The sequence below is a fragment of the Bos indicus genome, chromosome 8, assembly GCF_029378745.1.
Source record: "Bos indicus isolate NIAB-ARS_2022 breed Sahiwal x Tharparkar chromosome 8, NIAB-ARS_B.indTharparkar_mat_pri_1.0, whole genome shotgun sequence".
Lineage (NCBI taxonomy): Eukaryota > Metazoa > Chordata > Mammalia > Artiodactyla > Bovidae > Bos > Bos indicus.
The window spans coordinates 27,572,174-27,599,957 of NC_091767.1; the positions used below are offsets into that span (position 1 = coordinate 27,572,174).

At 38.8% G+C, this 27,784-nt stretch overlaps 1 protein-coding gene and 1 long non-coding RNA gene across 11 annotated transcripts in view; one reads left to right on the plus strand and one right to left on the minus strand.

The window, feature by feature from the left end:
- The window catches only part of BNC2 (basonuclin zinc finger protein 2), a 478,719-nt gene that overhangs the window by 161,033 nt on the left and 289,902 nt on the right, over window positions 1-27,784 (plus strand). The window contains exon 1 of one of the 10 annotated variants that reach the window (XM_070794508.1): window positions 16,912-17,274. The exons of the other annotated variants lie outside the window; for them this stretch is intronic. Coding sequence (XP_070650609.1) covers window positions 17,272-17,274 — 3 coding nt within the window. The 5' untranslated portion in view covers window positions 16,912-17,271. Of the gene's footprint in view, window positions 1-16,911; window positions 17,275-27,784 lie in introns of those variants that run through there. 10 annotated transcript variants of the gene reach the window in all.
- On the minus strand, window positions 119-16,527 carry LOC139184537 (uncharacterized). Its single transcript, XR_011568026.1, has 3 exons — window positions 16,458-16,527; window positions 6,864-6,922; window positions 119-1,789 (listed from the first exon to the last, which is right to left on the minus strand). It is a non-coding gene; the product is annotated as an uncharacterized lncRNA (long non-coding RNA).

Below are 27,784 nucleotides of genomic sequence, written 5' to 3' on the forward strand. Positions count from 1 at the left end.
GGTGTGTTTCAGTAATCACATCTTACTAAAAAAGGATTAAATTGACCAAACTGACGGTCTTGATGCTAAAATAAATATTTATATTATATTAGGAGGCATGTAATTTCAGCCTGTTGAATTAGTAGGCTCCTACCTCCAATTTAGTTTCCTCTCTAATTTGTGTGATAATGTTTTAGATTGAAGACTTAACTGTAGACATCTATTCCAATATAATTCTTCTCATCCATTCTTATCATGTAACACTAACATTAGGAATTTGGGTAATTGTTAAAATACAGGTTGTAGCACAGGTGCTTGTGTGTTGGCCTGTACTTTGTAAGTCTGTGTATAACAGGCAGACTTCACTTAACAGGTACTGTCTAATTTGTACTGCAAGGGGAAGGAACGTAGTAGGCCCTATATATGGTGTTTACATACATGTTAAAGCAAATAAAGCAGGCACAAACATATTCTCAGATGGATATGTGATATAGATTGGTATATATTAAAAAAATCTGTGCACACATTTCAAGTTTATTTTCACCATGATACAGTAAGTGACTTTGAACATAGTAGGTGATCATTTTGAAATTATTTTTCTCGTGTTTCTATCATCTGCAAACTGGGCCTGTGTGTCTGTGTATAATCTGTAAGGCCTTAGCAAAAGCTAAGGTGAATCAAGTAACCACAGTCCAAAAACAAATCCCTAAAGGTGTAGCTATGTTATCTATATAATTGTAGGTATTTTTTAATAATCATATTTATGAGTGTATCTTAACATTGACTGATAAATCCCGTTCCTCATGCGTGGCGTTATGGAAATCTGATTGATGGAGTGACAGGACAGATTTGGGCTCCCACAGCAGCACATCCTCCCACTCCTGTGTCAGGGTTAAGAGCCGCGGCAAATCCTCCCTAACTAATTAGATGCTGAGTAAGGCATCTCAGAGAAGTTGGGGCAAAAGTGAATGGGTCACAGCCAAAGCAGGATTGCAAGGACTCCAGTGATAGAGAAAGCATTCAAGTTTGCCAGGTCGTTGTGACACGGGGAGCTGACTCCACGGGAACTGGCCGTTACAGATAGTGAGCTGGCGTCACCCAGTTCCATGAAAAACACACATTCTAGTGCGTCTCTCTTCCCACCTTGCCTGTCTGACACACCCTTAAAGAAAGTTAGATTGGGCATCTGCCTTTATCAGTCTGCAAAGCTTTCGAGAGGGCTTTTCCTGTAAACATGTATAGCTAATGGCTGTGAAAGACCAAAGAAGTATTTTCTGAACTTGAGACTTTTGATTATAATGTGTATATGTATCAAAAGGCATGAGACAAGACACTGGAATTTGCCTTTAGCTTGTGTCCACAGTTGGAATCATGGTGTTGGAATTGAACTACGAGTTAACTCCTTTCTTTCCCGTGGAGTGTTGTCAGGGAACTTTTTGGTAACAGGGAGAAGAGAGTGAATTGTGGGGTGACTTTTTCAGTGAGAGAATTTTTTTTTTCTGGGAGTCCCTCTTGTTGCTGTCCAAGGAACATGGAACGTAATGGTTCCAAGATTTCCTTTCACGTGAGGTTTGGAGCCTGGTTTGTTCTGTGGGTGGAATGAATTCTTCACTATGTGAAAATCCTCTTGTCCCTCTCATGGTGTGTTTTTGCCGCTACATAACCATGCTTCTCCAGGCCTTGGTCAGAGAGAAGATTGTTTGGGGATCGTAGGAAATGATTGATCTTACCCCTGTCTGCCAAAGCTGATGCCATTTTTATTTCCTGAAAGCAGCTGGCTTCCACATTTTGCTTGGTGATCCTCCATCTCCTTAAGAACCAGGGAAAGGAGGGGAAAGAGAGTCAAAAACCCTTTAAAGGAACTTTGACATCTATTTTTAAGCTTTAGAGAAATAAAGGAAAAGAGGCATAATTCAGGCACAGCAGCCTTTCTGTCTTGACATACAAGCAAGACATTGTATCGAAGAGGGAGTTTCTTTTCCTATAAGATACAATTGTAAACAGGCGCAAAAAATAAGAGGAAAAAACTTTCTGAGTAACTAAAGCTCCAGGAAGTTTTACTATGTGCAGATGACACCCGGGAAATGATGCCTGGGCAGTGACATCCGAGGTACCTTGGCTCCTCACCGAGCAGGATCTGTACTGCCTTTTCCCTCCCCAGCTTTAAAAGAAAGTTTTAGAGACTGGGAAAAAAAAAAAAAAAAAAAAAGTATTGATTCTTTTTTAATTTGTACATTCCCTGTAGGAACCCTAGCAAATTTCATAGTGTACATTCAAACCCTAAGGTGAAAAATTTATGACTGGAGTTCATTTGGTTGAGGGTGTTCTATTCAAACGCTCTGGATAGCATTTCATGCCACAGAATCAGAGAGCAGGAGAAGAGAAAAAAAGCTGTATCATTTCTTCATTCACACAGCCTTTCTTAATGGAAATGCTTGTGGAAAAACAATGCATTACTCAAACTGGCTAACGTAGAAATCAAATTCTCGGCTTATTAATCATCATTCCAATTAAAAAAAAAGAATTGATCCTTTAACAACAAAATAATATCCTTTTGTTTTTCTTTAATTAAGCCCGTCAGTTTTTTCATTTCTCTCTGTGAAGAAAATGAAAATAATCTTGAACAGTAGGAAGTTACTCATTGTAACAGGGATTCTCTTGAGCATATCTGACATCTTATTTACTCAGTATTTTTGGACTGCAGTCTTATTTTGCTACTGTCTGTAGGGTTTGTGTGTTGTTGCTGGGGGCGGGGAAGGGGTCGCTTTAAGTCTCATTTCTGTTTGGTTGGCAGCCACTTACTTAATGACCTAAATACATGATTAGACTGTTTTTTCTTCCTATTCCTGTTCCCATAGACCTATTAATTTTCTTGCTTTATTCTCCTTTCCTTTCTTTTTTCTTTTTCTGGATTTCTCCTTACTTTCACTGGCTCTATTTGCCCTAATAAAAAGGAATTAAAAGGAACCTTCTTGCCAGTACATCACTCTGGCAGAGGGATGGAAAGAGGTGCCACCCTCAGATGTGGTCCTCAGCGTGGAGGTGCTGACAGGAGGACTGTCCTGAGTTCTGCTCTGTAAGGGTTCTTTAAGTCCGGGCGTGATAAAAACATGTAACCAGGGGCCCAGGCTTATCATTCAAAGGCGCTGAAAGGCAGTTCAATTGGATCCTTCGCTGTGGAAGAAAGTACTTAGCTGAAAAGAGATTTTGCTTTTTCTCTTTTTCTTTTTTAAAAGTAATTCTTGGCTTTATCATCTGTGCAGTTAGATTTACATCTGCACAGGAGAGCATTTTGTTAGAAGGAAAAACGTGAAGTTTTCCATCAATGGGTTGAAGGTATGACTCCCTGAGACAAACTACAGTTAATAAGAGTTAACTGAAACGTTGAAGAAAAAAATAATCAAAGTCATGGCAGGGCTAATATTAATGGATGACAATATATATTGAAATGGAAAACATGCAGTATACAGAACACAGTGAGGATTCACTGCTATTTTGTATTTAGTAAATTTTAACCCATTGTCCTACGCAGCTGAGAGACTGTTAAAATGGACAAGGTTCGAAAATATTATTCTATATGGAAAGACACGGCTTCCAGTCCTTGGACCTGCTGTGCTTTTGTGTGACTGTCATGAATTTTTCAACTTTATTAAGGTATCTCTTAGTGGCTATTTGTTCTCTAGACAGATCTTCAGGACTCATAGTTGATGATCAGAGTACCTGAACTGGGAGTTTAAACAGAAAAAATCCAGGATAATGAATGTTTTACATGCTGAAAATAATTACGTTCAGCTGGCTTAACATAATAACAAAACTAATATTAAAATGAGAACCTCTATCTAGGGTTTTCAAAATGTTTTTTTTTTTTTTTTTTTCCTTCCATTAAAATTTAAGCAAGAAAAATTTCATTGGGTTAAATCATTAGGAGGACTCTTCGGGCACCTAAATCAGGCATAGGTAAAGCTGCCCACTCCTGTGCCCTCTCCCAGTGCCGGAGAACAGGGGACATGACTGGAAGGCCACGTGCAAGAAATGGGGCAGTAAGTATACAATGACTGTATTCAGGAAGACACCTCCTTGTTGACCTCACGTCAGAACCTAACTCAAGAGCCAGGTAGGATCTGTAGGGCCTATCTAATATTGCATTTCTTTTTTAGGTATTCATATTAGAATACCAGAATGTACCAAAACCAAAGCCCTGCTCTAGACTTTGTGGGAAGACTTCCTGTAAGACCCCACATGGTCGAGCATCTGTATGTGGTGTACAGACAGGCAGGAAGTGGATACCTGTCCTTCTGTTGGCTGTGGGAATTAAGTGATTCATTTTTAGGTTTGTTGGGGATTTGTCAGTGGCTGCCTCAAATGCAGTGAGCATATGGATGGCTCACCTTAAAAAGGAATTCCCCTTCTTAGGAATGTCATTTAAATGACATTTAAATGATTCCTTAGTTTGTACCCTTTTGGCTTCTTGAAGGTAGCTTTTTGGTGAAGCTCTTTGTCATTCATTGGGAAAGAGCTGGAGTGATTCTTACTTTGTGACTTGCCCATTTTTAACCAGTGGAAAACTATAGTTACCCTCAAATGAGTTAGAACCAAGCTGAGATAGAGATACCAAGATTAGACTCTGACCCAAACTTCAAATGTCTCATCATTTTCCTTCCCAATCATTTCTTTGTTTTCTTGGACAACTTTGGAAAATATTCATGGGACTGAATCAATCTTAAGATATCTTACCAATCCTATTGTCTGTTAAACGGAGTTCATTGTGAAAAAGAATTTTTCCATTTGACTCTTTTTTTTTTTTTTTGGACATTAATTATAAATGAAGTAGGAAGGGATCGAAAGAGAAGTCCAACATCTGGGAGAACTTGTTTCAGTAGCTAGCCTGGGAGCCTGAACCCTAGCTTCATACAGGTGAGATGGGTTATGGGAATAAAAGCCTTGTGCATTTAATGAACCCCGCCTGCCTGTCAGCTTGGTTTTTCATGCACCATTGTTGTTCAAATAAGAAAAAGAGAATGTTCACAGCCTGTGGTGAGATTAGAGTAATGAAAATGAAGTGCTAATCTGTCAATAGCAAGCATATCTCATATACTGCTTCCTGGGCCACATTTATGCGTGTGTAATATATTCCAGGTTTTCTCATGACCAGGGAAGCTTGGATGCTCGTTATATTAAAAACACCCTTTTGGTTAAAAGTGAGAAGTTGGTCATTTTTCCTTGGGCAAATAGTTATTTTTAATAATTTCTTCATAAACCAACTGCCGCCTGCCTTCTGAGTTTGCAGATGATCCACTGTTCTTTATGTGCTAGTGTACCGGTACTGTGGGTCTCTCTCTTCTTTCTTCCTTTTTTTTTTTTTTTTAAACAAATACAAAGTGTTGAAATAAGCCTTAGCATAAGCCTAGTTTGAGGTTCGATTTCCTAGAAATCGGTGATTCATAGAAAGAAGGAAGGAGTTAAGTGAATGTAATGCTTCATCCCTATATAATACAGATTAAATATTATTAAACATTCATTATCTCATACTTTTTTTTTGGTCTTGACACAGTAAAATGCAAACAAAAATAACCAAATCAGGAATCTTCTAGAACTCTTCTATGTATTTGCAGTCAGCTGCCATGATGTGAGCCCAAGGAGAAAAGCTTAAAACTTTGGTCATCATGAATGGAAATTAACTATATTTTTTCCATAAAATTCCCCTTTCTAAAATATTATAGTAGGTAAATCAACATGAATGTAGTGAATTATACATTTCCTAGAATTGTTTTAATCAGTTTACTCAATTATTTGAGAAATTAAATTTTTTTCCAAAATGATACTCTTAAAGAAAAAAGAGTAAATTTAATCTTAGATTATAACAAGATGTTTTAAAGAAAATCTGAACATTTACATGTATGCTACCCATGGGGTCATCTCTTTTAAGAAGCCTCTTAAGAGATGGTTTCAGAAGAAGTGTAAAAGGTGTGGGGAGAGGTAAATTAATAATTGAGTTCCAGGTGTCTGCTGCTAATTGCTTAAAATTCAAGCATAATTGATATTAAGGAAAAATGCTTCCCAAAAGGAATATATAACATTGTTGTTCAGCTTTTGGGTATAAGACTTTATTTATGGAGCTCATACTTTGGGCATTTTCTCTTTTTCTATTCAAATAGGTGTTAAGGAATGCAGTATGATTGTTATGATTTTGTAAACTGTTTACTTAAAGTTGTTCAGGTTGTTAAGAGTCAAGAGAATATGGGGATTAATGTCTAACTGAAGTAAATTTGGCATGTGTTCAAGGGTTACTTTCTTAAGGTGAGAATGGAAGAAAAGCACCTCTTTTAAGGAAGGAAACACCTAATTAAAAAAATAATCTTTCAAGAATGTGGTCCAGTGATGAAACATAACTTAGAAACACTCTATGAAAGTTGATTTACATTTTCTTTTTAATAAGTTGGAATATGGCTAGTCATAGCATATTTAATACATTCTGAACTGTATAGTACTTCAGAGGTAGTCTGTTGATATTCTCCGAGGAAGCAAAAAGATACCTTCCTCTGTTAAATAGGGTGTTTCTAATTTGTTTGTAAAAGCTAGTAATGGATAGAAGTACTATCTTCTTGTGGTTGATTAGAAGTAGAGAAATAGATTTTCTCCTTGAAATTACTTGCAGTTAAGGGAAAAAGCAAAATAGATGTGCATTGTAACTGTCATAGACATCTGCTTTTAGGTAATCATTTTTAAAGAAATATGCCATGACTTTTGGGGTCATTCAAACCTGCAATAATGTCTATTTAATATAAGTATAAATGTCAGGTTGTGGCATACATGTGGAGCCAGTAAAGACGAATATTTCCTGTGATAATATTCATGCATCCTAAATGTTGACTTTTGAAATTTACCTTGAAGATGTATTCTATTTTCACATTAGGGTCAGTTTTCACTTAAGTACAGGATCGTTCTAGAAAGGAAGCACAGAAGTGTTAACATGTGAAGGAACAAAATGGATGTAGATCCGAGTAACAGCATTGACTTGAGCATCTTTGCTGGGCTTCAGGGAAGAATGTGGTTGATTGAAAACCAGTGTAAATGTTTTGTTGAACCACTGTTTAAGATGAGATCATCAGTTTCGGATTTGCTTAAAATTTTTTTTTTTTAATTTTGAAAAGCAGTTTGCTTGGCACTTAATTTTTGCTTGAACAACTGTATTTTGAAAAATCTACCCACCATCTTACATTATGCAAACTCATGAAATAAGAAAGAGAAGATACCCTTCTCCTTTTCTTCCACAAACTCTGTTAACCCTCTTTGGAGTTTTATGTCTTTTTAAAGATCGAGTTGCCCAAAAGGGCCACGAGGAAGTAAGGTAGTAACAAGCAAGAGTGAATCTGATGGGGGACTGCAGTGCTTCAGAAGGACCTTGTGTCAACCACCGTGAGGTTTTAGCTCCCCAGATCCAGACAGTTGTTGTCAGGTGGGGATGCAGGCCCTGTGTTGTGAGATCCTTCTCTTCTCTCTCTCTCCCTTTTTTTAATGGGAAGTCAGAAATCCAGATATTTATGTGGACTCCCCTGATTTTTAAATCTTGGCAACCTTTTCAAATATTTTTAAAAGTGTGTGGTCCAAACAAAACTCATCTGTAGGCTTTATTCAGCCTAGTGACTGCCAGATAGAAACCTCTGTTTTAGATAGTATTTTAATGGATGAAGATAATAGTTTCATTGCATGTGAACATTCATCTTGGGAATTCCCCACTGGGATGAACCAAATTCTTCATTTTTTTTTTAACAGTTAAAAAAAAAAGGTTTAGTAAATATATTTCTGGTGCTGATAGTTTTGATGTATAGCTTTTCTTCTTGTGACCCACATACAAAGAAAAATCAAATGTGAGCAAAACAAAAAATAGAGCCTTTTAATAAAAGTTGAAAAGTAAGAATTTTAGAATTCTAGGGAAGAAAGGGGAGATTTCTAAATTTGGAAAAGAATTCCATGATTTGTGTCAGTAACTGATGTAGATGAAAAGTTGAATTCAACTATAAAGAGCTTTTTATCTCACCTTTAAGCAGTGGATCGTTGGCCCTGAATCTTTGCGGGATTGCAGTAATTTACCAGGCAATTGACTATGATGTCACGGGGAGGAGATGAACCACAAGGGGAAAACTTCTCTATGCTAGTTCATACAAGGCCAATATTGTATACAAGCTTCTAGAAAACATCATTTATGTTGTATAAGATATGTTTTCAATGCTTGTGTAAATTTTTTGAAGGGGCTCTTGAAGATAAAATAATCTATTTATAGTTGAATTTCTCTAGGCAAATCAGATATCAGCATTTTCAACAGAACCAGTAATTAATTGGTTTGAATTTCAAATTGAAGGTCATCCTGTTATTGATTTTCGTGGGAACAGGAAACAACATCTTGTTAAAATGATCTGCAAATGGTGCCTCCGTGTGCCTAGTTTCTGTCTAGGGTCTTGTTGAACAGCATCAACGTCAGTGTCGGGCTCCAATCAGAAGGGAGTCACTGCTGATATAAACATAACAAGCTGTTGGTTTGCTTCCAGAACATCAGAGAAGAGCTGAGCTGGAACAGAGACCAGAGAGTAACAGTTTGTTTTATATAGTAAGTCAGGTATTTTAACTCAAGTGACTTGTGCGAATTGTTACGAAGCATCTGTCAGTGTGTCAGAATGATGTTGGTATGCCATGTTCAAGAAGTTCAGCATCAACACAATTGTGACTTACCAGTTTTAGAAACCTTTCAACTAGGAATTAGATAAAATAATCTTTCATACTGGGGAGGGAAGCATTGCCATAAAGAGGGTGGTGAAGAATGGAGGATAAAAGAATATACTCCTTTAGATGCTCTTCCTTTTTATAAAATAACATTTTTGTCTTGTATTTTAGAAGCAGTTTCATTGGTGCATGTACCAGGCTGTTTTAAAGCAGTCCTTTCTTTCTCCCTGTGTTTATACTTCTTGCAAATGGTGTAATGTGAGGGTAACATGAACGAGGTGGGTGGCAAACATGATGCCTTTCTAAACCGAAATAAGTATTTTAATTTGAGCTATGCGAAACAAGTTGGAAAGTGCAGCTTCTTCTTAGGGTTCAAAGTAAAATTCTTAATAAAAAAAAAGGGGTGGGGGAGGAGGGGGAGCCTTCCATTTTAAATACCCTGGAGCTGTGAATGCAGTTATTTCCAGGTTGACTTCATTTTGTGTAGGCATGACGGTGGCACCAACCATCTACGTTAAGCCTTAACATTCCACAAAGCCATTTCAAGTTTATTATGAACTTCAAAGTCTGCTCATCCCTAAGAGAATATCAAGTTTAAGCATGCCACTCTGCCATAGTCACAGTCAACTTTCTTCAATCAAGAAGTGACTTTCTTGAGTCAAAAAGGCTGACTTTCCTACAGGTGATCCAGTCTTTGAGTCCAGTGCAGTCATCTCGCTGATTGTTGCCCTCCTGAGTTGCTAATCTGTCTTGTTAGCAGTGGTTGGAAAGTACCCCCAAATAAGGCTGGACTCCTCACAATTTGTTTAAAGCTTTACAATCAGGTCACCATTCTTTTTCAGCTTTACTCCTAGAGCTCAGGTCATTGATCCAATTTACCAATTCCCAGTTGGAGTTTCATTACAGGTTTTAGAAACATAGGGGAGTGTGGGGGAAGATGCTGATGCTTCCCAATGCTGTCCCAATTCTTGCTCGTTTCTACGCTTCAGATGGCTACTAGTGCTTTGGGAAAGAATATGGGGCTGTTCAGCCTGATCTCTTGGTGTTTAGCATCTCTTTTTAAGGAAAGGAATTCTTCATTTCCTTTATGTAAAATGCCTACCCTTTGGGAGGCTCCTGGTCTTTAGTTCCTACCTCACTTAATAAACCACCCCTGTCCGTAGTATCATGCATCTCAGAGATGGAACTTGACGGACTAGTCAGCATTTCAAAGGTCACCCTAAAGCTATTGGCAGCATACACTGCCCTTTGTTGCTCAGCGATTATAAAGCTACCTTAGCAGTTAACTGGATGGATTTGACTGAGCTGCTTTTCCCGAATACCAAATTATCCGTTTCTTATAAACACCTGATCGAATGCCCAGTCACAAGCTGTCTCAAGTATATTTTCAAAAGATATCTTTAACAATACTTGAAATATCAGTGCTTTGGCCACCAGAAGGGGTAGTGTCCATTGCATTGTTTTGCTTCAGTGAAAATATTTCTAAATTATTTGAGAGTTTTTGCAGTATCTGAAATGATAATGTTCCAACAAATTAGAAAATTAAAGGTGTTCCCCAAAGTTTCCTTGCATTACAGCTTGTCTTCTGTTAGTGTAGCAGTATTTAAAATCATGTTGTGAATTGACTGTTTTTTAAGAGAAATGCTATAAAACTTTATTTCCTTTCATGTTATTTCCCATGAATATAAAATATGGAAAGAGCTCTTTTGGTTTTAGGTAATAACTTTAAACAGTATAAAACTGGGTTTCACCATTTTTGTGTATTCAAATGCACTTCACAGTTTTCTTACTGAAATATTAGTTCAATTCTATTCAGAATTATAGAGGAATAACTAATAAACGATCAAGCTAGGCAGGGGAACTGCACTTGAGACTTGAGTTTTGTATTTTGCATGCTTGCATTGATTTTGTGATACCAGTACAATCTTGATATACTTTCTAGTACACAGGTAGCATCTTTGCCTTTAGCTGTCATTTAAATAAAGATGAGTAAAGAGTAAATAATTATCTTTACATGATGCATGTACTTTGGACTAACTTCTCTCTCAAATATGTGATTTGCCATATACTCTTACCTCCTCCAGTTCTGTTTGGTCCTTGTTGGATTGGGTAAGCAATTAAGGCATTTAAAATTACTTCTTCTTTGGTTTCAAAGCGAGTAAGTAAAGGTGCAGAGAAATCCCTTCAGTTTACCTTTCAGTATCTTTGAACCAAGCAAATTCTGTCCTACCTTCCTGTCATGCATCCATTCAGTTTCTCATTGAGCTAAATAAGCACATCTATAGCAGACTATATCCCCCCCCCCTCCAAAATAATAGGATGGAATCAGCATTCAAATAGATTTTGTTGCAAAAATTCAACAATCAAAGGAAGGGAACCAAACAAAAATGATTTAAAATAAGATGATGAACATGAAGTTCAGGTACTGGACAGTATCTGAAAGCAAAGTATGGTGATAAGAGTTTTGTCTTGCAGGTTCTTAAGACTTAAGCGTTTGTTGAAAAGACTCTTTTTCTTTAACCCAGAGGTATGTTTATCTTAGAATAATAATCATTTCATGCTGTTCATTTTTTTTTTTTTTCTAGCTGACCCATTCTCCAGACCTTTTAAAAAAAACTTTTCGAAGTGGATGTAAATTCCATTTTAATTAGACCAGTGCAATCTAATACTGCAACTAGCCAGGAATGGAAGAAACATGCTGGAAGTTAATACAACCCAAATCAGCCATAGCCAGATAATTCCCCTGATCTTTGTAACAACCCCCTTCCCCACCTCCACCATGAAATGACCCTGTTGTTCTGGAGTTTTAACAAGACATTTAAGGTTCATTTAAAAAAATGATCGTCCTTTACAGGATTCTTTGCTCTTGCATTTCTCTTTCTTTCCCTTGCCACACAGCTGTCATTGGTATAGGAGAGAGGTTGGGGGGAGGGGAAGAGGAGGAAGCCCTGTTCAAATCGTGTCACGTAGCACTAATTCATCTGCTCTCATTAGAGGGAGCGAGGGACAGCAGTGATGGCCAAGAGCTGCACTCCACACATGACACGCGAACAGTTTGGGGAATAGAAAATTGCTTTCTCAGGAAGCCCAGCCAATTAAGGACTTGACCATATTGAATGTCAAGTGTTAATTTAGGTTTTTCTTCATTTTCCCAGTAGTAATGCGGGTCCTGTGATGAGCAAATACATGTCAAGTAAAAGTTGATTGCATGAAGGACCCGGGTATTATATGTCACTGACAAGTCACAAATGTACTGAAGTCTTTTAACCCCTTAGGTGGGTGTGGTGGGGGAGGGGAAGGGGAGAGGATTAATGTTACCATAATGACAAGAATAGATAGTTTATGTGGGGGTGGCATGGATGGGACAGACAATAATGGTAATTCATGCAAAAACCAGGGATAGGACAAATCCTACTCTGAGGGCATAGAAGCCCTTGAAAAGCATATAATACGATCCTCAGCTGTTGCAGACATGGTACTCAGAATATATATTGTCTGTTTTAAGATTATATGAAAAGGGAAAGTAATGTACTCTATGGTCTTGACCTAGGAAATGCCTTATTAATTATCTCTTTTGAAAGAAAGAAAACATTCGTTAAGTAATCACACTCTTTTGGGCATTTTAATCCTTTGGCTCAGTGCAGCTGTCAGATTTCCAGTATTTATAATTTCAGTTTCAAATCAAATACTCATTTAAAGAAGTAGCTGTGTAATAGCAAGATGCAACATGAGACCAAAAGAACGTGTGTTGTCCATCTCGAGTGTCTCTGGAGGGTGGTGTTTAGCCAATAGAAACTGGTAGAAGGTCAGTCACTGTCTTTCATTTCTGTTGGTGCCCAAGTGTAGAAAGGAAGAGATTCAAGCTTCAGTGAGGGAGGTAACTTTGCCTTTTTTAACCTGAATGTTGCAGGTTGCCCATCATGTATAGCATCTCATTTCCATTCATCAGCATTCATTTACATGTGAATGTCCTGAAAATAAGAGAATATCTGTTTCTGTTGCAGTTGTACTGGTAGCAAAGAAAAATATCTGCTCACTTTAAAACAGTGCTGTGTGTGTGTCATTTAAACAATCTTAAAGTGAAACTCAGAGCAGTTACAATCTGGTCATTCTCTTCCCTTTTTATGTAATAATCACGTGTCCCCTTCATATCTTTAAGGCTGTCACCTTAATTCAATACTTTCTTGAAACTTACTCTCTTCTATTTATTCCACAGTTTGTAACATACTTGTCTTTGTGTCTTGACAGTGCCTGCACTCTGAAGACTTAAGTCTGATAGTGCTTTAAATTTGGCAGCAAAAAGTATTAAGCCTTTCTCTCAGGTTAGGAGCTGTGCTATCATTAAATTAAAAGTTGGTTAAATTTACATTAAAGAACAGTTAGGAAACAATTCCAAGAATCTGATGTCTAATAAAATATTTTTTTCTTAAGAAAGAAACATTAGGCTCTTAAATGCTGGGATGTAATGTCAGTTCTTTTACATCTCCCCTCCCTGTCTCAAAACTAACCAAATAAAATAAACTAGCCCTCCCTTCCCTTCCTATGTTGATAAGCTCTGTCTATGGGACTCTGGTGGCATTTCAAAAGTACTGTTTAATTACACTCTGATTGTCAGCAGCTTCTCTTCCGCTGGGTGTGCTGAGAGACTTAAGTAAGTTTCCGTAAAGTAAATTCTGATGATGGCAGCTCGGGGTTGCTGATTCAAGTTATTCCTTCTCTTCTGTGTCACTTTTGACGGATGGTACCTAATGCAATCAGCCACAGGCCCACAAAGCCTTTCCTTGGGTTTCGTTAGTAACTGGACCCGGGGTTCCCCTCCTCCCCAGATCTTGCCTTCAGATGTTCACTCCTTCCTGCCCCCCTCCCCAACATGTCAGCCCGAATAGGAAAGGGAAAAGAACTGCAGGACTACCCAGGACAGGCTCTTCCGAAACCTCCATCTCCCGGTGGTGCAGTCAGAGCTGCCTCCCTTTGCGTGCCTTTTTGATAAATTTAAGAAGTCAAATCGCTGACACAGATAGATAATCCAAGTGTATAGGGTGAAGAGTTATAAATTAACACATTATTCCCTCTTAATGTGAAATACTTGAGAATGCATTTTCTCAGTCCCCTGACATCTTACCCAGTGAGGGCTCGCATTGTACTTTTCAAGTGGCATTGATTTGTTAAAGCGCTGAATTAGCATCTCTGGCCAGCTGCTTGATCCACTGTTGTGTCATGGGGCTCCTATACCTCCTCTCTCCCCAGCCATCTCTTTTTTTCCCTTCAGTCCTCCCTTAGCTCTCCCTTTGCATTTTGTTTCTGCCCACCTCATTCTCTGTCTGTCTGCTCCTTCTCTTTCCTATTGCTTGTGTGGCTTTCAGTCTGGTTTCATCCTTCTGCATCTCTCTTCTTTTCCTTCCCTCACTATTTCATCTACACACTTCCTTTCTTGTCTCATCTTGTTGCTTCTGAGGGTTGCCCTCACTCAGGGTTAAAGTCTGGCTGCCTGTAGGGGGTGTGAGGTGGGACACTGGCAGGGACTACTAGGGGTAGAGGACTTAGCAAATCCAATAGCCCCAAATAAACTCTCCCGGAGAATAGATTAACATGCCTGTTTGTGCTTATCTTAATAGGGGTTGGTGAGAAACATCTCACCTATTTTGCTTGCTAGAAATTAAAAGGTAACTTACAAAACTTTAAAATTGGTATTCCCAAATGCCATTTAACACAGTAAAATTTTCTTTTGGTTAAGTTAAAGGTAAAGAAAATTACTGACGGTTATCACAGACTTGATCATATGCGTATACCCACACCAAAATATTTCTGCACAACTTTTGCATTGGTGCAACTTTGTGCAATTCAATAAACTTACTGATAGAACTTGCTTTTCTTACAGGTTGGGTAGTGTTCTGATTCCATTAATTTGGTACCGTTTCATATAAAAACATGACTTCCTCATGGTGCCTCACTGTACCATAGCAGTATTAAGGTTATAAAATTGGTTGACAGTTTTTTTATTTAGAAATAAGGGATGGGTTATTTCTTCTTTTTAGCAGTGTGTCTCAGTTTCTGAGGTTTTCAGAGGAACTGCATCACAATTGAGAGGTTTAACATGCTGCATGTGCATGGTCACAGACTTTACTCTCTTTCTCTAGATAACTGGTCGAAGATGCTTTGAGATCATCGTGTTGATTGATTTGATATGAGCAAAAAAGTGTATCTGCCTGAATTTAAATAGAAATTATCCTCTGTAATTTTAGTTTCATTGCTTTAAGTAGTGCTGTCTGCAGTTTTACTAGGCTTCCCACTAGTAACATAAAAATTGGATTTGAATATACTTTGGTAATAAGTCAGATCATTTAAAAAATCAGATATCTTTATTGCTGGATTTTATATACGTTAAAATGACAATCTGATTTCAGCATTTATATTTTGAAATGGAAATATTTCACACAGGATTTGATAATCTTTGCCTCTCTGTTGGCTTGATTTCCCACCCCCTATTCCTCAAGTCAATTCCTTTTTTTTTTTTTTAATTAATTGCTGTCCTCCTAGCTAGAATTAGCATGGTTTGGCTAAGGTGAAGGGATTAGAATGACTCTTCAAGGCATGATAATGTCTGTTTAAAGAAAAGGAAGAAAAAAAAGTCTTTTAACTGGGGCTTAAGACTAATTCCATCTACTAAGGAGACAAAAATTACGCTAAAGGAGACAATTTGGCTTTATTTTCTGTTCGCATGTTAACCTGCGTAACAATCATTATTTTGTATTTTAGGGTGTTCTCTGAAGGAAGATGTTCTTTACTTGCTGTAGGAAGGGGATGTGACCTCATTCTAGGAGATTAAGTCTGGAACACCTTTTGCAGGGATAACCACAGTTCACCTGGCTATATAGTTCAGGGTCAAGGTCAGGGTCAGGAGGGACTTGCTTCTTAGAATGGCCTCTGAATAGAGTAGAGAGGACAAATTAGAGGACAAAAAAGTAGGGCAAGGTTGAAAGTGAAAGTGCCCCATATGAAAATAGTTAAGGATCAGAAAAGGAAAAAAAATAGAAAAGTAGAAAGATCTGGAAGGCATACTTTAGAAGTGAGAGAGAAGTTGAGGATAGAGGAAAAAAGAGAGGTTGGAGGGACAAACTTATAATATCTTGTAACTTTCAAAATTAGTAAAAATCAATACTTTTGTAAATGGCTATACAGTACCAAATTGGCATCACTGCAGAGTCCAAAATTAAACATTTAAAAACTTTTAGTGTAATTTTTGAGTATTCATTCGTTGTACATTTATTTTCTCTTGTTCCTTAGTTTGTCGCTTCTGTTCCTTGGAAGGCAGACAGCTCTGCACAAGTAGTAAATCAATACATCTGAGTTGAAAAAAACAAATAACTAATTTGTTCCTTGTTCCTTGGGTGGTAGTACTTTAGCCACATGAAATGGTTAAGTGTGGATGTTTTATTTAGAGTTCAACACTTTTGAGTTTTTTCTCTAAAATTCTCTGGAGAAATCAGAAAAATTTCTGTTTTTGTATTTTGTAAGTCTAAATGAAATGTCACTTAAATGCAGGAAGAACTGGCAGTTTTGATAAGTTGTCCCCAAAGCAAACCAGCTTGTCAGTAATCACAACCTAATTATGAAGGCAAATACAAAGTTTGTGTTTTAAAAAGTCGCAAGACAAAGGAAAAACCAGAAACAGACCCTTCTCCAGCACCAGGCACAGCCTTCACCCCCCGCCCCCCTTCCACAGGAGCCCTTCCATAGTAGCAGTAATAATAAGAGAGAACCTTTTGGCTTCAGCCCAAGTCCTGTTGAGAGGGAGCCGCCAGCGGCCTGCACCGTGTGTGTCTCTGCAGAAGTGCCAGAGTGACACACGCATCACAAGCCGGTCACAATGCTAGGGGTCAGGGGTCACGTTCAAGAGCAGGGTGTTGCTGGACCCGGCCGAGGAAGCAGAGGTGGCCCCTCTGTGCTCAGTGTGTGGGTCTGTGTACTCCTTTCCCGTCAAAGCTGGCCCGGCAGGGCCAAAAAAGCGGTTCCTTGGCAGGGTTTAATGGCAGGATGATGTAGTCTGTTGTGACTAGTGCATTCCTTTCAGGTTAAACTAGGGAAATGGCATTGTGTTAAAATTCCAAGTCGCATGAATGTTTTATTGCCACAGTGCATTTAGCCCTCTAGGGGAGTGTGTGTGGCGGCGGGTGGGGGCGGGGGTGGCGGGGGGGACTTAGAGACTCAGGAACTATCAGAAGAACACTTCCCTTGGAAAATTTTACCCACCAGCGTGAAGCTGATTTGCTGTGATGGTCACTTAGAAGGGTTTCGCTTTTTCCTAAACTGACTGTTTTAAAAGTCTTGCCATCCGGACAATTACCGGCTGAAGAAAACACGGCAGGACACAGGCAAAGAGGTGGCGAGATAGAGAGGAGGAATGCGCCAGAAAGGAGCTGAGCTGCCTTCTTGTATAAACTGCCCGAGAGCGGCAAGGGCCCCCTCCCCGCCCAGTCCCTGTTCCCCCCTTCCCTGGGCTGAGCTTCGCTGTGCGCGGAAGGCCAGGAGCGATCAGTTACCCTTGCACCGCTGACGGCGAGGCCACTGCAGCTCATGGTACCGTATGTTACCAGTCAGCCTCCCTCATTCCTTCTCCCGGGCTGCTTTGGGGGCTGTGTGTGGGCGGTGTTTTTTTTTTTTTTTTTTTTTTAAACCTTTTCTCTCTAATAACGGTTTCTACTAGTCAGAGGGATACAGTTTGGGAATGCAGAAGGACTGAGAGTTTGAAACAAAACAAACTTAAGTATGGCACTTTTTTTTTTTTTTTTTCCTCTTTTTGGCATTCAGAAAGGAGAAACCAAACCATTCTAGTTCAGTCGCAGCCAAACGTTTCCAGTGTGATTTAAAACCAGGAATTCTGGAAAGAGGGCAGTTTAATTAAGATGCAGGTCATCTGGGCTGCAGATCTTGTAAACAGACTTTCGTACAACCACGTGAGCATCTTTAGGGTTGGAGGGCATGGCTCAGGTTCTGCCATTGTCTGGGATGTATCCATTTTGCCAATTGCCCCCACCAGTCCCTCTCTGGGGAAAACTAGCCTGGCTCTTCACTGCTCCAATAGTTTGAGGCTTACGTTTACTCCGGGTGTGTATGATTGGACTGGGGTTGTAATTGTGCATGTTGAATGTAGCTGTCTGATGGCTTCGTGATTTGACCTGACTCAGGTTAATTTATAACAGATTAAAATGTGGATGTATGGAATGGCCTCCTGATTTTGCATTGGGACTTTATAGAATATTAATGCATCTGATTTTTTTCCCAGTGAATAAGAGAAATACAAATTGTCTTGGGCTTACCTAAATAAATATATCATCTTAATTTGCATTTTAGGTTTGAATCACCTATTGCTCTTCACTTGCAAGCCTTAATACTTGCTTTGATTCCATGTTCTTGTAATGGCTCATTTTTCTCTTCCTTAGTAGTAACTGATATATAAGACATACATAAAGTTGCATGTGTGTGTACCTGTGTGTACATGCACACTTTGACAACTGCCTCATGAATGCAAGGAAAAACTTTTTACAGTTGTTAAGCCAGGATAGATTCCCACTGATAAGTTATTTTTTAGAATCTTATATAACAGAAATTTAAGTCAAGAGTATACTATAAAACAGTAAATTGTGAGTGTGTCTGTGTGCCGTATTTATAGAGTTTTGGGTACGTGATTTATGTATTTCTATAAAATGATGGTTTTGTCCAGATAGACCTCCTGAGTTTAATCTGATTAGTGCTGTCCGTAGATGGTTTATTATTTATAAACAGATACATTCATATTGTTTATGGGAAGTCTTAAACCAACATGCAGTCAACTCTATGGCAAAATCAAGATTGATGTGTGGACTTGGCACTTCAAATTTTAGATGAACTCATTAGATATTTTCACTTACATTCTAGAGACTACTCTAAGAATTCTTTTCAGTGCTGAATGTAATCAAGTGGTAGTGATGAAGTTTTCTTTTGATGATTTTTGTTTCTAGTTTCCAGTTTTAAAGTGCACTTTTCAGAGGAATATTAAACTTAACTTTGTTCTGGATTTCTTTTTCCCTTCTAGCCAGTTTCAAAATTAATTCTTTTTCCTAAAAAGTAGAAAAACTTGTCAACAGTGCCAAATTGAGGGGAAAAAAAGTCTATCGCGTATGCTTAGATTCTCTAACAAAATTTGTTATCCTGATCATGGAAGCAGTTCTTGATTATAAAAAGGATGTTGTGGTTGTATCCAAACCCTTTTCAATTCATTAAAATTGCCCCTTTATAATCCAAGAGGGAAAGAATGGAAATACCCCAGTATCACATCTCCTTAACATGAAAATTAAAGTTGATTTAGTATTTTTTCCCTAAAAATCAAACTTTTTAAAAGCATTAATACTTATTCTTTCAGCATTTTTCTCTCCCCATTGTAGCAGCATTATTGTTTGACATTGCAGAACTCTGGTGGGGATTGAGAGCTGTGGGGGAGTTAAAAAGATTGGTCCCAGGTTCGGATTCTCATGTTGCCACTTACTTACGATCTTTTGACCTTGGGTGAGTCACTTTATCCCTAACATTTATTTTCTTCTGTTTTAAAATGGGGGAAAGAACACTTGGAAATTTGTCAGGAAGATTAAATGAGACAACACCCATGAAGTTCAGGCACATAGTGGGTGTTCAGTAAACTCTGTAGATCTTGTTCTTTGAGCTTGTCTTGAGGCAAGTGTCCTTGGAAAGCTTCTTTTTTTTTTTTTAGGAGGGATAAATTTGAATGTTTTAATTTCACCAAATATCAATAGGAAAGAAGATATTAAGTATTGGCAGACAGCTTTCTTTCTTTTTTTTGAGAATTGCTTTGTATCATCCATTAGTCTTGTGTTTTCGCCACTCTGCAAAATTCTCACTGGGATGACCTTCCTGGATGTCAGAATGATGCTGTTATTTCTGAGATATCAGTTATGGATAACCAAAGACTAGAAGCTAAGCTGGCAAATTCTGTTACATTCTATTTACCTTTGTATCATCAGTTCTAATCAATCCCTTGAATCAAAGCTGCTTGCTTTATTATCATTGTTGTTTAGTCGCTAAGTCGTGAATGACTCTTTTGTGACCCAGTGGACTATAGTCTGCCAGGCTTCTCTGTTGATGGAATTTCCCAGGCAAGAATATAGAATGGGTTACCATTTCCTTCTCTAGGGGATCTTCCCAACCCAGGGATCGAACCTGTGTCTTGTGCATTGGCAGGCAGATTCTTGACTGCTGAGCCACTTTGGAAGCCCACTCATTATGGTTAGCACTTGGTAATAGAGCTGGAAGTTCCATTATACAGGTACCCTGGTCTCTGTCCCTGGCTTTGTGAATGTGCACTTGTATTCATGGAATCAGGGTCACACTAAAGCAAATAGCATTTACACCTTTTAATAGAACTAAATGAAAGAGTATAGCAAGGCACCTATATGTATATTGGGGCAATATTTTATCTTCATTTACAGTCTTGCACTTTGCCTTAAGTGTAGTTAAGGGCTTGGGTACTATTTGTTGAGCAGAATGTGCTGCTCTTACTGTCTTTTAATCCTGGATTATGTTTTTATCAAAAGTAATTGTGTTATGTGTAGTACATTAATATTGTCATAGATGGTCTTAGATTAGCATTGTTAGTTTGCCTGACATTTCATTTCTTTTAGCCAACACTTGTTTGAACATACTGTATCTTTAGATCTAAAATAAATATTTGGTTTAGCGTTCACTTTCACCTATTGCTAAGAGTAAAAGATGGATTAAAAACCATCATTTCATAAGTACCTCCTAGCTCACACAGTGTGCTAAGGGTGGTACTCACTTTATGTTATTCAACTCTTAAAAAGCATTCAGGGCAGGTACAGTTATTTTCATTTTACAGATGAGGAAGTAAAGGTCTCAACTCTGTATCCAGCAAGTTTGACCCCCAGAATCTTTGCTTTGTTCCTTACATTCTTCATCCATCTATAACTTAAGTCAGATATTACAAAAAATAGAAGATGGTTGTTGAACCCACCAATTTTTGCTTTTCCTTTCAGATTAAATTTTGCAAGGAAACCAACTTTCAGAACTGATAAAAATTAGACCTGTTCTAGAAGAAAAGGGTCCAGCCTCCGAGTTCTATCTTTGATCTGTGGAATACTTGCTTAGAAAAATTAGAGTCTAATGCCTCCACACCCTCTAAAAAGGAGGCATAGCAAACCCAAGTAGTCTGGGAGTTAAAGGGTTTGTTTACCATGGTGCAATTGTGGGGAATTCACAGGAAGGCTAATCTCTCCCTAATTTGAAAAGAGAACATAAGAGAAAAATAGTGTGGGGTAAATACTAGCGTTAAAAAAAAAAAAAAGCTATATCATTGTACAGCTCTTCACATGTTAATTTTCAGGGCACAGCTTTTGTTCAATCCAAAGTGATGAAGTAATTTTATTGTGGGAAGAGTCACAAAAGAATAAGTCACCACTTTATGTTTAACAGGAGCCTGTGTCTACCAATGTATACAGATTCCAGTTTGACAATATTAAAAAGTTGTGCTCTGTGTAATGTATAGCATATCTATAAAAGGTATACACATCATGTGCATATACAAGTAAGTGTAAGGATGGAGAATATGGGTAGATTTAACTCAGAAATGTTGAAAAACATACTATTTTAAATAAATTGCTTATAAAAATTAGTCAACATGGTAATTTTGTAGTATCTTTATAGACCAGAAATTTCAAGGTTTTTCATCTGCTAAATTTATATTGGGATTTTGTACAGTCCTTCATTAGAAAATTAAATTTCCATTTTATCAGCATGGGTGGCAGAGACTAGGTTTTCTAGCCATATGTGTTTGCACTTGAATTTGTCTCTTCTTTATGTGACTTTGGAAGCTCAGTTACTTCATTACTAAAATGAGGGTTAGAATCGATGCCTGTAAAGTGTCCGGCACAGAGAGGAGGATGGCGCTGTTGGCTATTAGCAATTTCTTCTTTTGTGGTTCCTGATGTTAATTTGCAAGCCTTATGCAGTGTTTAGTTAGCATCTCTGTATCGCTGGTGGTACTGAGTTCTTAATAATTGTGTCATGTATACACTTAGCCTTTTCAGTTAACCACTTTAAAAAAATACTTATGCCAATCTTGCTAAAGCTTAGTTTGGCTGAAGAAAATGAGAGTAGAGGAAAAATCTCCCCTTTCTTACTCTTCACTGAGAATCAGTCATTGAGCAGCATAATTCTAAAATCTTGCGTGGCTTTTGGGTACTTTATGAACCTTTTTATGGTAACTCAGAAGCAAGACGCTGATTGAATTAATACATTTCCATGGAGGGGCTGTTCTTTTAACCTCTCTTCTTCCTCCTCACCCATGTATGCTTTGGTAAGGGACTTTTCCAATCCACAGAGGAGGGTGTCACGCTGGGGATGCAGCTTCATAGATATGCAGGCTACTGGTGAGCTGAAGAGCCTTTCTGTCTTTAAGAAAAAGGCAGATTAGAAACAGTAACAACCAACTCAGAAGCCCTACCCTAACCAAAAAGAAAATACAAACTCCCCGCCTTTATTTTCTGAAAAACCTTGTGCTTTTTATATAACGCAGAACCTAAGCATAGCATGCTGACTTTGATTTTTAAGTTTTAAAGTTTTTTTTTAACAGCTTTTATAAAGGGTGCATCTTCATTGTGAAAATCTCATTAAGAAGGCTACAAAGAGAGTAAACTCTTCCTGAATGGCTGCCACCAAGGAACCATTTTATTAACATCTTTTTTAGTCATCCTTTCTCATTTATGTATACAAACAGGTGTATGGATAGATGCTCATTACATAGAAGGATTATGGGTACATGACTTTTTAAACTCGGGCATGTCATAGGTATCTTTCCATGTCTGGAAGTAAAGCTATCCATCATAATTTTTAATGGAGTCTTAGTGTATCATTGTACTCTAATATACTTAATGAGTTCTTGGTTTGTGGACATTGAGGTTGCTGCCAGTTCATTTAATTTACAAAGAGTGGTGCCTCAATATGGACATTCTTCTGTGTACTTGTATTCTTATTTACTAAAGGGGATTTCTTGAAAGTGATGTTCCTGGGAAAAGGGATACAATTTTGTATATTTTAAAACAGTGGTTGGCAAACCTCTTCCAAAGGCCCAGATGGTAAATAGTTTAGAAGCCATGGGTTTCTGTAATAACTATTCAATTCTGTCTTTGTAGCCACAAACAGCGGTAGAATATATATGTATATAAAGGAATAGGTACAGCTGTGTTTCAGTAAAACTTTATTTATTAATATAGAAGTGGGCAGCAGTCTAGCATTTGGCTCAGAGGCTGTAGTTGCCTGCTCCTGGCTTGAAACAAAGGAGAAACTGATGGGGGCTGGAAGTCTATCCCCAGTTGTCTATACACTGTTCTCATTGCATCTTAGAAATGTCTTCTTATCTGAGGGTAGTATAATGGGTTGATTACTTTCTTTCCAGGTATATGGTAATCAATACCTCTTTACAAAGCTTATTATAGGAGGTTTTCATACTTTCATTACTTGTAAAGCTTAGTAAATTTTAAAATAAGATATATGTGCCAATATATATTTGTTAACAACTTGTTGGGCAGAGAAATAGTATCTCTAAAACTTACATTTTAGAGGAGATATTGTGTGTTTTCTCACCTATAGAAGACTGCTTTGATAGAGTCAGGTTCTCGAGGTATCCTTAAGTAAGTCAGAAGGAAAGTTAGCAAGAGAAGTATCATTTCAGCAGAAGTATACCACAGATCAACAGGGTGACATTGAATTAGTTACTGAACCTTTACAGGCTAAATTACACTCAGAAGACTGCTCTGTGCATAAATAGAAACCTCCTTGCATCTTGAATTTTTATAAAATAGGAATTACTGGCCCCTAAATGCCCTAAGGGTATTTGTTGAGGATTGGGTGGAATAATGATATGGTTAAAAATCACTCTGTAACATTGGGTCACTGGTGCCACTGTGAATTTTAAGAGATTTATTTATTATTTATTTTGCATGCATTGGTTGAGTATCTGCTGTGTGAAAAGCTGATTGAGAGAAAACTAAGGAGAAGCCAGTAAGTTCTTGCCCTTCAGGAGGAAAAACATGTAGTGTTTTTAAAGTCTGCAGTTGTATAGTGCTGACTGCCATGAGGGTAGTAGAATGCTGGCAAGGGAGATGTCTTCTACCTGTGGGTATCAGGAAACTTAATGGAAGAAATGGCCTCCAGAAATAGAGATGTTCAGAAGTTTAGTGCAAGGTTTCCCTGGCGGTCCAGTGGTTAAGAATCTGCCTTGCAGTGCAGGGAACATGGGTTTGATCCCAGGCTAGGGAAGATCCCAAATGCCTCAGGACAACTAAACCACAACTGTTGAGCCAGCGTGCTACAGAGTCTGCTTCACAAAAAAGACAAAGCACACAACTTGAGCTGCGTGCGCACCATAGCTGGAGAGTCCCCCCTGCCGCAGCTGGAGAAGGCCAGCTCACAGTGAGGAGGAGCTGGAGAGTATCCCCCGCCGCAGCTGGAGAAGGCCAGCTCACAGTGAGGAGGAGCTGGAGAGTATCCCCCGCCGCAGCTGGAGAAGGGCAGCTCACAGTGAGGAGGAGCTAGAGAGTATCCCCTGCCGCAGCTGGAGAAGGCCATCTCACAGTGAGGAGGAGCTAGTGCAGTCAAAAAAACCCCACAATAATTAAAAAAAAAAAAAAGTTTAGTGCAGGGGAGGGTATTCCAGAAAAAAGCGGTATGAGAGCTATGTCAAATTAGGAAAGCTAGAGCATATGCAGGAGACATTAAGTGTAATTATGATTAGACTGTCTCTTAAGGATTTAAGGCTTCCCTGGTGGTTCAGATGGTAAAGTGTCTGTCTGCAGTGTGGGAGGACCTGGGTTTGATCCCTGGGTTGGGAAGATCCTCTGGAGAAGGAAATGGCAACCCTCTCTAGTACCCTTGCCTGGAAAATTCCATGGACGGAGGAGCCTGGTATGCTACAGTCCATGGGGTCTCAAAGAGTTGGACACGACTGAGCAACTTCACTTCACTTAAGTATTTGTCATGAACGAGGAGGAGAGATGAAGCTGGAAGGGCAGGGCGGAGCTAGGCTGTAGAGGGCCTGGAAGGAAATTTGTAATTGGTAGTTTGTGGGGAACATCTGGAATAGGTTTGACAGTTGGAGGGGTGGTACATAGCTCTGGTTGATGAGTGTGAAATGCATTATCAATCACTTAAGGGTTACGGCAAAGGTCTGAGCATGCTCTTGTTAGAAATGGTCTAGATGGAGAGAGATGATCTGTAAGGTGTGTGGGAGGACAGCTGAGGGGATGGGAGTGGGAAAATAGGCCTTCAGAATTTACTGGGTTTTGGAAATAAGGAGAAGGCTTTTCATCATCATCTATAGTTCTCAGTCTTTGTTAATGGGACTCTGGCGATACTAATGCAAGAAAAAAAAAGCCAACAAAGTCAGGGTAGAGGTGTAGTAAAGAAGGGTAGGCAGTGAACCCATATCCTTGTTTATCTCGAGGTGTTAACTAAACACTTGGAAATTTCAAGTGGGAGCTTGAAAGTGCAAGACTAAAATTCACGTGAGTGTTAAGGAATATAGGGATTGGGGAGCATTGTTCTCATACAGGTGGCAGATGAAACCAGGGGCGAGCATGACATCTGAAAGGAAAGCATGTAGAGAGAAAATGGCATTGTAATAGCGTTTATTATGGTAAGTTATTGACATAAATAACTCTATCTTTATTTGAAGCTGTGAACATCGAAAGCACACAAAATGGAAAACCATGAGTTTTATCATTTATAAAGTGTTCTATTGTCTACTAAACCTCTTTTAGATTTCAGGAGTAAAGGATTTCAGTTTGAAAAACACCTTATAAGATCCTCAAGGACAATGTAAGGAAGTCTATCTTACTCTATCTTCTCACCACTTCCTGAGACCCTCGGTAACAGCGAGGTGCCATTGGTGGGAGAAGTTGAGGCTCGCTTTTCACCTGTTTGGTCCAGAGTACTGTGTACAGCTTTTCACCTTCCCTTGACCTCACCCCAGTTGATATAGGGTTGGGAAGCTGGTGGAGTAGGTAGGAGGAGCATGGGTCTTCCACAGAAATCAGCCTTGTATCCTTCTGTGCATTTTCTCTTTTTAGTTTGAGGTCCTCAGCAGGTTCCAAGGGGCGATTTCAGTGCACGGTACGACTTACGCTTGAGTTGGGAAAGGTTTTCCTGTAGGGAGCAGCAGGGGTGAATCTGCCTTCCCATTTCCTTTCTTCTCTTATCGTTACCTGTGTTCAAGCTTTGCACGCAAGGAGAAGCATGTTCCTTCATTGATCTTGGGCGTGCTGAACTGTAGGCTTCAGCGTCATGGTGAAGGCTCCCTGCCAGCTCTCCTGGTTTCTGCACCCCAGAATTCCACTGGCCGCTTGGTACTAGTCCACAGCAATCTGCTTCTCTAGACAACCACTGTGCATTAAATCTAGTTTAAGTACTCATTGTATGGCAACTTACACTTTTTTTTTTAAAATCATAATAGGCTTAATGTATGTGGTTCAAGAAGTAACATGGGATGTTGAATTTTGGGGAGGGGTAGGTATAGCATTTCCTCTTTCACTCTCTGGCATGTGGCACATTTTTCTATCATGTTTCATTCCTTAAACTCCCCTTTCCGTTTTCTCATGTATACCTTTTCCAGTCATCTGCTTCCGTTGAGTGTTGTGAAATTTAGGGAGGGGAAAAAAATCCATTGATTTGCCTCATTTTGTGCCGTCCCTGAGTGAAGATCAAGTGAAATGAACTTGTTTTCTTCCCAAGTGAACTCTTTGCTAAAAAATGCCACCCTGTCCAAAAAAAAAGAAATTCTTGGTGACCATGTGTTGAAAGTTGTCTCTGTGCCCTCATTAGAGAGTTCAGTTCAGTGTTGTTCTTGATTGCTGTGAAAAACCAGAGAGACAGGTAGAGTGGTGCAAATCCCGTGGTTGAGTTCAAGGTGACAAGGGTCCTTTTAATGTGATTTCTAGTTTAAATGCTAAAGCTAATGTCTGTCCCCAAGTTATTTCCTTCTCATGTTTGCCGCATCCATGGAGTTGCCCATAACAGTGCTGCTGAAGTGGATTGCTCGTTTGGGCTTTTTCTCTCTTAAAGTCTCCTTTCCTGACACCGACTCTCCGAGATCCCAAACCTTATGCCCTGATGTTCTTACTTCTTGCTTTGTCTTTTTTTTTTTTTTTTAAGGAGACTTCTGCTTTACCAGTTCTTTTTTGATTTTCAAGTTTATTTAGGCCAGTGGTTCTCTAACTTTTGTGCTCATCAGCATCACCTGGAGGGCTCATAAAACCAACCAGCCCGACTCCGCCTCGCATGGAGTCTGTCATAGTAGGTCTCAGTGAAAGTCACTCAGTCGTGTCCCACTTTTGCGACCCCATGGACTATACAGTCCATAGAATTCTCCAGGCCAGAACTCCGGAGAATTTTTTCCCTTCTTCAGGGGATCTTCCAAACCCAGGGATCGAACCCAGGTCTCCTGCATTGCAGGTGGATTCTTTACCAGCTGAACTATCAGGGAAGCCCCAGGTCTCAGATGAGACTTCAAATATATTTCAGATAAGTTACCTGGTGATACTAGTAACATTCCCAGGCTGAGAATACAGCTTGAACCACTGACTTAGACTGTTATCTGTCAGTTTGCTGTTTTGGGTTTTTCCAAAACTGTAGGCTTCTTCAGACTTCGTTTACCTGAGTTCCCTGGAAAATCTACTTTTTATCTTTTATTTTGTAGTGATGTATAGTTGATTTACACTTTTTCCGGTACTCGGTAAAGTGATCCAGCTACACACACATACACACATATACACACATATATATATATTCTTTTTCACCTTCTTTCCATTATAGATTATTACAAGATATTGAATATAGTTTCATCTGCTATACAGTAGGTCCTTGTTGTTTATTTTATATATAGCAGTGTATATCGGAAACTCATTTTTAATTCATAGGTCAAGCCACTAGCATGAAAGTGAACTCAGAAAATTGCCTCATCCTTTCATTGTAAAGGTCTTGGCTGAGGCAGGAGTGGCAGAGAGTAAAATGTGTCTCTTCTCTCTCC